Here is a 10,115-nt window from a genome sequence, read left to right on the forward strand (position 1 = left end):
TTTCCAGCAGGACACTATATTAAATGTTTTTAAACAAAAAGCATCACCTTTGACGAAAGATCCCAAGCCAACTTTTTTCTGAATAACAGCTGTACAAAACTCACCTGCTATAAACATAACAGCCCATATTATTGATTTCTTTGTCCAATTTGTACCGCCGAAAGTCCTCCCAAGCATCTTTAATGGCTGTAATGGCCATTATAACACAAATTGGGATCACAGAAACTTCCGGTTGGAAAGCATTAACTACTGGCACAAAATTCAGCAGTGCGATGGCCACAAAATAAATATTGGCGAAGCGGTGAAACTGTTCAGAGATATTTTTAGGGAGGAAAGTAAAGAGGGTATATTTTGTAGTTTTAATTTCATTGTAGTCATAGTGTCTGTTTGGATTTTCCTTCCACTTCTTTCTTCCAAAGGGCAAATTGGAGATGATCACTCGTTTATTTTCATTTTTCTTCTTTCTTTTCTTTACTTTTCCTCTCCTCTCCATCTCTTCATTTTGGATTTCAGTGTCAGAAGAAGCACATTGGCAGCACGTTTTTCTGAAAAAAAGTTTTGTCCATATCTTCACGGAGAAGCAGCCTCGAATACTTTTCCACGACATCTTACTCTCCTGTCAGAACGTCGCTTCAAATTTAATAACAAAGTGAGAACAGGTCACTAATCCGGATGACCTTCAAAGCAGGGAGGAGAAGAGTCAAGCTGTCTGGAGTCCAGGGCCACCTCACTCGACTGCAGCCTCCACCTGCCCAAAGACAGGGAGCATCTCGGCCAGCCTCGCGCCGGGTCCTAGAGCCTGCTGGGGAGCACGTCACAGCTGCAAAAGCATCTTGAAAGGGCTGTTATTCCTGTTAGGATACACCTGGAGGCCCCATCCCTGCGTTTCCCTGGCTCGGTGCATCTGCTCAGCTGAAGCGTCACTGTTTTAGCACAGAACTGGGACAAACCGAAGAGCGCGCACAGGTTTCAGGGTTCACTCGAAGCTTTTCTGAATCCCTTGCTTGGCAAGGGAGCTGTCAGGAAGTTCAAAGGTAATGGGCAGAGCGCTACGCCTCCGAAGTCAACAGCAGATTGCTATAAACCTCCGCAGAGCCAACACTTCTCCCTTCACCTCCTCTATCTGCTATTGATTGTCACGCCCATTACACAGAGTATTCAAAATAACAAACAAACAAACCAAAAAATAAATAAAAATCTCATACAAACCAAGCAAGCCTATGAGTCAGTAGCAGTGTGGATTATACACATGCGCAGGCAATTCGAGGGAAGTTAACCTAGACCGCCCCTCAGCCTGGTCCTTCTGCTCCGGTAGTCCTCCAGCCTCTGGACATCCAAAGCATCTCTCTCTCATCCAGTAATTTCTCTCCCCCCCACCCCCCAATTTCATTTTCCTCTTTGGCTCTCACGCCTCTGCACATAAATATGCAGCATATATGACAGTTAATTTCCAAGAGAACTACCTGAATGCATATGAAACAGTAATTTTTCCTCTACAGACCCGAGCTTAAAAAGAAGCGAGAAAAAGAACAGACACAAGTATTTTAACTCCTTCTAAAGCAAAATTCCTATTAATGTTATGTAGTGACAAGCTAACTAGTGTTAAGTCAAGTTATTACTTGGACAAGAAGCTCTGATGAAATCTAAATGTTGCAACAGGAATTACACATGGAAATATTTCTTTCTTCTGAGTCAGTACTGAGCAAACATCGCAGCTTCCAGCACATGGGTGTTGTACCATCTCCAAAGTGAAACTGTGATGTATTGGTCACTTGTACTTATCAGAAATCCTACTGAATTTTTTTCAGTTCCTGGTTATGCTTCACCTTGAATATAGTTCAATATTAATTTTTGTATTAATGGTTTTAGTGGGAAACTTTTGAAAAACATTGTTCCAACTGAACAGCCCCAGTGGTCCGTTCCAGACTTGGCTACATTTCAGGTGCTCTGTGTCACTTTTCCTCCAGATCCTTCAGCTACCTGGACGAGATGTTGTGTGTGCTGGCAAACCAGTCTGAAACTTTGAATAAGAACTTGTACATCAGCACACACTGCTGTAGCCTGAGACAAAACTTGAGTGATATTAGGATGACTGTGAGTGACATAAATGAAACAAACACTCTAAAGGCAAAAAACCCTCTTTATAAGAGCTTTTCCAAACTTACTGTGATCCAAAGGAGCAGTAAGGGAATTATTGTGAAAGCAGATGAGCAGTTTCCACTATATCAAACACAAGAAAAAATCATCAGTTTAGTCTACTTACTTGTCATATGCCCTGGTTTTAGAGGAGTTTATAGTCTTATCAAATTGGTATTTTCTGTAGTTTTCAACAGCATCCTTCACTGTGATGGCAAGCAGCACCGCAATCAAAGGCAGCACAGTAATCTCCCTGTGGAAAACTTCCACTTGTGGGAACCAGTTTAGAACCGCCAGAAAGAGGAAATAAAGATTAGCCAGCCTGAAAGGGCATAAAAGAAATTAAATGTAGTCAGAATTTAAAATATGTCTTTTTCTTGATGAACATCCCCCATTTTCTCTCCCAGGACCATTAATCTTTCGACATCTCTACCTCCTCTTCCTCTCCCAGAAAGGATTAATCAGTTACTTTACCGTGAGCCTGTGAGATACATTTTCATTGTATTATAGCTGCCTTAAGTTTTCCATGTATTACAAATACTTTTATCAGGACCTAAAACTTCTTTAATGATCTCCTACTGCCTCAGTCTTTAAAATAAGCACAAAATCAAGCAAAATCCTCAAAAACCAAGCCAATGTAACAGAATGGGTATAAAAAACACATGCTCAGAATTATAGAACTGTCCCCAGCAGGAATCTACGAAGGCCAAGTATATGGAAAATAGAAGATGAAATTATAGAGGTATAAATCTAATATACCATAATAATAATAATAATATAATATTATAACAAATTTCAAAGCTGGGATGGATAGACAGCTTTCATTTATCTTTATCACAATGATATTTCCCTAGGCATCTTATTGACATGATTCATTATGCTGGGGTACCTCATCTCACATCAGGTCTTGAAAAGAAACCTGATCTAGCCCTAACTGTCTTTTATGTACAATACTGCATACGTATATATGTATACTGTTTACAAGATGGTGGACAAAGTCAATTAAATTCCCTAAAAAACATACTAGAATTATCTGTAAGCCTCTGAAATCTTCTACAAAATTTCATAGATGTCTCAACACATCCAATGAAAATGTCTCAAGTTCTTAAAATTTACAGATTTATTCAACACAGAAACAGGAATTATTAAATAAATTATTTGAAATTTTTACATAGAAGACTGCTCCAGCAGTCAAAGAAGTTGGCCTCAGGATCAAAACAGCAAGTTGGATACAACACTGTTTAACACACAACATTTATTTACTTTAACCCTCCATTTCAGTGTGAATCAGCTAATATTTGGGTATAGATAAACAACCAACTAAATTTTAGTAATACAGTAACTACAAAAGCAGCCCTTCTCCATCACCTTCATATATCGTTCTTCAGAGAGAGTTCTTAAATATCATATATCATTGAACAAGTTTTTACCTGTGAAACTGCTCAAAGAGATTTTGGGGCAAAAAAGTGAGCCAGGTGTATTTTGTGGTCTGTATCCTGTTTCCAGAATAAAATCTAGCAGCTTGGTCCCAGTCTTTCTGCTGTCTCCCATTGTTGGGAAACACAATCCTCCATTTGTTTAAGTTGAATTTCAGCCTGTCTTTGACAGAAAATAGTAGTGGTGTCGATTCTGAGAGAGCCTGGGAGGGACGCGGGGCTCCCAGTCGCTGCCAGCGATACAAAGCCGAGTCCACAGACAAAGCCATTTTCAGCAGGGATGTCAGGCTGAAAAACAAATGTATGACAAGAACTGAAAACCAATTCCACTCTGGTAGAAAATTCACTTTGTACCTTGCCAGGATAGGTTTAAAGCAGCAAACAATACTGCTCTTCAGTACATTACACGTTCAGTCTTCAAGCTCAGCACTTTCTACAGAGCAGCATGGAATAACAGGTACAACAAAATCTTCAGTATGGAAAAATCTATTTCTGTCTCTGCGGGGAAAAAAAACCCTCTATGCTCTGTGTGTTGTAACTGCAAACTAACGTAGATAAAAGCCAATTTAACAGATGTGAACAATGGTTTTTCTACCACAAAGTCTTTATCATTTTTCTCAGTCATAAACTGCCACCAAATCTATTCAGGCATTTTTCTTCAAATGCCTCAGACTTTCTTACAATACTTTTTCTATTCACGATTACCTACAAAGGGACTGGCTCAGGTGTCGAATCTTAATGGCTCAGATAATAAAGAACTGCAACATCAGCTCAATCTTATTTACATTCACATAACAGTTTTTCAAAGTCTCCATAGAAATCTGATTTAAATGCAAAATGTCAGGCAGCAGTAAAACAATGGATGTTTTATTGGTTGGAGAGATAAAGGAATTCAATCTACTAATACTAATCCTGTTATCATAGGACAGTTGTCTTCTGACTTGTTCACACATTTGCAACTGCAATTGTGATCCAACGCCCACGACTCTGAGGCTCCAAAGCGCAGGTGTGTATGCTGTTATGCTCAATCTAAACACACTAAAATCTCAGTCCACCAACAGCAGTTTGGGGACTGGAAGCTCCCATATACAGGTGAGGCAGCATAAAGTAGAAAAACAAACAAAAAAGGGCTCTGGCCTTGTGTAACTTCAAAGTTCCACTAAACTAAATACCTGAACTGAACCTAGCTTACCTAGACTGTGGGAAATATGGAGAAAGAAATTTGATTTAAACCCAGACAATAGTCATGTAGATTAATTCACTTAAGAATTGGTTTAAACTTCATGTAATAGAAGTCATGTTTGAAGCAGATTAAAATATCCACACACATTTGTACAAGTCTAAAGAAACACATTTGAAACACATTAAAACTTTGAACTGGTTTATGCCTTTATTACAGGTGGGTCCTTTGTTTCTCTCTGCTTTTCAGCTACCTCTTTCAAAATGCCTTTCTTTTAAAGCATTCAATATGTGATTTTCCTTGAAAAAAAAATCATAATCATATTAAAAATGTGTGTTATTAAGTCATGGAAGGGGAAAATTATGCTATCCTGAATTTCACTGATGTCTGAAGTGTGTTTTTCATCAGCAAACTGCAAGGCATGTTTGTACACTATTACTCACTAACTGCCCCAAAACTGTTGTTAATTTGGAGTTCAGGTTGCTCAGCAGTGCCTGGTGAACCTCTACAACGCTGAGAGTGACGAATTTATACCTCTCAAAAACCTGGACATGCTAGCTAGGTTAATACAAACTTAAATCCCAATGCCTAGGGAGTCCAAACTGAATGCCATGCTACCCTGAGAGGAGACTTCAGTGCTACAAATTGCTAGAAAGATGAGAGGGAAGGGGAAATATCAGAAGAAGCAAGCGGAAGGAGTTTTTAACAGAATTTGCTGTTACTTGTACTGTGCTCCACAGACTGGAATTTCTGTGTTTATCCTGTCATTTTAGATAACTTCACTGTGTTTTCAATAGCTATTACTGACCCACAGAAAAATTAGCTTTATCACAAGGTAAAGCAGCTGCCATTGTCCTGAAGGGGGAGGGAGAGCGGTGGGAGGAAGGTGTGACGACCCGAACCCCAAGCACTGACGCTCCTTTGCTGGGCTGCTTTCAGTCACCTGTGGGAGCTAGGAGGAAAAAGGTGCACAGACAGCAAAGAAAAACATGGAGCACTGGCTGGGAGGATTGCAGGAAGGGCTAAATATTGGGGAAGGAGACGAGAGAATGGTCCATTGTTTCAGATCAGGCACTTGTAAAAAAAATGGGTTCAGTTCTGTGCTCTGCCAAAAATTACCTGGGTGAACAAATCCCTTTGATATTCAGATTTCATTCATCTTTATCTTTTCATTTTTAAAGAAGGGATAACGGCACTTTTTTTGTCTTAAAGTTCTGCTGTAAAAATACATTAAGACTGGGGAGATGATGAACGAGCAGGTCTAGTGACAAACAGTGATAGGACTATGGTTGATCCTTGAGTAGCCAGGATCAGAAATATATTAGGGGATAAGTTGTGTTTATAACTTTTTTTTTTTTTTTTTTAGAGAAGACTTTGATCTCAGGAACCTTTTGTTCATAAGGCACCAGATTTAAACTATTAAGGTGACTGAGCACACAAAGTACAGCAAACTTTATGACAGTCTTCCTTGTGTCTTGGCTTTAGAGCAGCTGGTGCTTGTTTACAACAGAAAGGTAAGATGAATCATTTGAAGGTATTATGCTAAGAGACACACACACGCACGCAACCGAAAGCTGTAAATGGCCTCGTTCAGAAATGAAGAAACTTGTAGTTTAATCTGTAGATAGGACATCACGTAATCCATAACAACTACTCTGCCCGTGCCCAGATAAACCATGAGTGCTTTGACTTAAGTCAAAGTGATGTCCAGCCTTAGCTACCTTAAAGCTAGGACTTTCTTACATTATAATTTTTAATCTATGGTGTTAAAATATTTTACAATGAAGATACAATGATTAAATCCCTAGTAGTTACTAAGAAGCACACTGATCACTCAGTGGAATTGCTGTAGTGAAATGATGCAGCTCGTGGTAGCTATTTAAAGGCTGGACACATCTGCCACTCTGTTCTGAGTAGTAAGCTGTCCAGTTGATTTCAGCTGCATCATAAATTAATATCTGATCAACGGATGGAAGAGTTGTGGTCTTCGGTGGCTCAAAGACTCATGGCACTACATGTGTCTCTAACAACCTTTATATATACTAAGTGCTGGATGTATGAGTCACATATAACCTTATAACCTGTCAGAGCCCCGAATTATTTCTGTACCTGTGATACACCAAGACAGGATGAAATTGCTCTGAAATTACAAATAAAAAAGAAATAATAATTTCAGGCAGTTTTCTATAAATAAAAGGAGAAAAGATTAATTAAGGTAACTTTATCATAAAAAATAGCATGTATTCCACAACTTCCATGGGAAAATTTTTCTACAGCTTCACAAATCATAATTAGGCAAGTTGCTTGACATACAAGACAGGGTCTTGTCCCCACCTCATCTTTAACTATTTCCTTAGTATATAAATCAATGAAAGAATGACTTAGTTCTATTCAGTTTGGAAACCAACCTTCTCTTCAGTGCTTTCTGTGCAAGGCCCTGGTCAAAAACAGCGCTGCATCCGTGAAGAGAGAGGATGACTGCTGTCAACATACAATTAAATGTGTCACAGGAGATGTACAGACTTCATAATGTAAACCATGCAAAAGTAAGTGACTGTTATATTGGGGAAAATTGTGTAGCTGGATGCATAATCAAAGCAGCAAGCTAATGGCTTTCCTGATACAGGAATTACAGTGTGGGCAGTGAAAAAACTAACAGAACCAAACATAATGCTTATTATTTTGGATCAATAAGAATAAAAAGGAGCCTGAACTTGTCAATGTTAGCAGATGACTGAACAAGAAAGAAGAAAGAACTCAGAGATGCATTCTTCTGTAAAACCACAATTTTCTTACTTCAGCCAACTGATAACAAGAATCTTCCAAGCATGTTACAGGCACTTTGACGTGTTATGCCAGTTACTTTCTGTGTGGTCAGAAATCCATAAAAAATACTACATTCTTCTGGTAATATATCTAAGGTCTCTGTCCCAGCTCTTTCTTAAAGAGTTTTATAAATTCCTTTCTCTGCAATTCTAGAATATTTTACATGGGCACACCCATGTGATGTATGTCTGTACAGAGAGATATCACTGAAAATCCACTGAAGCGTGGATTTTTCCAACATATATTTACTAAATTGACTGATTTTCTTCCATCTGGCATACCATAATGCATATCCAGAAAGAGAAGGATCAAGGTGATGCGGACATTTCGGATGCTATTATATTTGATATTTGCCAGCTATTTCACTTCAGCACAAAGATTACAAGTGTTAATTCCAGTGCTGGCACAGGAGAGCTATTGCTGTTTCGCCTAAGCTCTCCTTTGTCAGCCACTTCAGAAACACTTGCCTTTAGAAGGGATCAGTGGGTTCCAGTAGCCTGCTTTATTTCCGACCAGGATTTTGTGACTTCCAGCCTGCGAGGTCAGAAACGCCAGAGAAGCACCAGTCGTGGCTGCAGCACCTTGCATAATGCGCAGTTACCCTCTGGCTAACCAAGGCACCACTCTCATGAGAACTACAGGGAAAGGCACGCGGCTGTGCTCCAGCTCAGCTCAGGCTTAGCAAGCAGGGCACAAAAGGAACCTCCCCATGCCCTCAAACCACCCAGACCTAACGAGCGGGAGGGATCTGGAGAAATTATTCAGGTAAGACATACGGAGGAATAGCCATTACGATTTACCTCCAGTGCAATACTGTCCTGGCAGGATAAGCTTTTAATGTCTCATTGTCCAGTCTTTTCTAAAGTTGCAGTCAATTAATGATGTTAATTCCCCTGGAGTACAACTCAAAAGCCAAAAAAATCCTCAGTTACAAGACGCTGTTTTCCCTCTTCTTTTCCGTTCCATTATTTATGGCTGTACCTATGGGCAGCTCTCACCTAATCAGACATGTATTTGTCATCAGTAGCTCCCACACAGTGCTGCAAGGAGAACGCCCAGCAATCCAGCCTAGGACAAGCCCCCTCCCTCCTTGTGTAGATGCCCCTCAAGGTTCCCACAACCATAGACATATATTCATTACCTAAAGTTATAATGAATCAATACCATTAATGATAATACATTATCATTTATTTTTCCTTTTAAAAATGGCAGTCCTTCCTACTGTCCAAATTTTTGTCACTTTTCTTTGACCTTCCACTGGGGCTTTTATGATCTCAAGAGACATGCAAAAAGCTGAAACATGTCTAGCGAGTTCATCTTCTGAGCTTCTGCATTTGGAAAAAACAAGACAGAAAGCAACATATAAGTGATTCAAGTAGGATCTATTTATAACAAAGGTAACTTAACCATACAGAAATGTGTCAACCAGACATGAAGTTACATTAGGATGAGAGCTGAGAATTGTGTAGCTGGTGTTAGTACAGGAGGTTAGACACAGTGGTCACATTATTTCACAAGCCTGCATCAAAATTTCTGAAACATGTAAAGCAATAACAAAGGTGTGAAAATCTTCACACTTTCTTAAAATTATGGAAAAATGTATGTTCAAGAAAGTTTTCAAGATCTCTGATATTTGATGAAGGAGTGAATCGAACAATACGCTGTAAATTAAAATGGTATCATTCACATTGTCATCAAGAAGATGTTGAAAATCAGAATTTCTTTGCAACAAAAGGAGGACTGACACCATACTCTTTCTACAGAGATTGGGGTGCAATTTGTTAACATTTATCATTAGGCAAATCAAAGGGACAATGTCATTAAACAAATTTTTCCTTGTCACTTGCACATGGATTAAAATATCCAACTTCTATTAATTTCAAAAGAGTGCTCCACGCTATTCTTGGAAAAGATAAATTTTTTTGCCCAATCATTTTGTAATGCTACTCTAAAAAAGATACCGTCTGTGAAATGCTATTGACTACTCTGTCACAAAAAAGAAGATTTTACATATGGTATAAAAACAATAGTAATATACTTACTGCAATAAGCAGCTGTTAATTATACCTCATAAAGCCTAAGGCTGCCATTCTTAAACCTACTGTTTTGAACGGCTCATTTATTTTCTTCTCACTGTATTTCATCAGTGAGGAGAACTGTCACCATTGTTAAGATTAGCACTACGTATCTGCCCTAAACATCTTCTGCAAAGTCAACGTGTGCTCAGGTTTAGCCTATACTGCAGTAAGCTTTCACAGATAGCCCGCACCTGTATCCCTAACAGAAAAGCATTCGAGGGAACTGAACATATTTCGAAGTCAGAAAGAAACAAAATAATTATTTGTTCCTCTTGTTGGTAGGAAGGAAGAGCTGGAAGGTATATTGGTAAGCAGAGGTGGAGGGAATGCTGCTGAGCCCTGTCTAAGTGTGGAGCTCAACATATTTAATTGTTCAGTTTATCAGAGATGAACTATTATATACTTATCTGTGTCAAGACTTCTCAGGCAGGCCTATGCTTATTTCTGTATTATTTTGCA

The 10,115-nt window shown here is 39.0% G+C and overlaps 1 protein-coding gene across 1 annotated transcript in view; it reads right to left on the reverse strand.

Moving 5' to 3' along the window:
• Nucleotides 1–607, reverse strand: part of ATP10B (ATPase phospholipid transporting 10B (putative)) — a 53,666-nt gene extending 53,059 nt beyond the window's left edge. Inside the window, exon 1 of the mRNA XM_067304543.1 lies at nt 105–607. Coding sequence (XP_067160644.1) covers nt 105–607 — 503 coding nt within the window. The remainder of the gene's footprint in view (nt 1–104) is intronic.
• Nucleotides 608–10,115: the final 9,508 nt, after the last annotated feature.

This window comes from Apteryx mantelli, chromosome 14, assembly GCF_036417845.1.
Source record: "Apteryx mantelli isolate bAptMan1 chromosome 14, bAptMan1.hap1, whole genome shotgun sequence".
NCBI classification, from domain to species: domain Eukaryota; kingdom Metazoa; phylum Chordata; class Aves; order Apterygiformes; family Apterygidae; genus Apteryx; species Apteryx mantelli.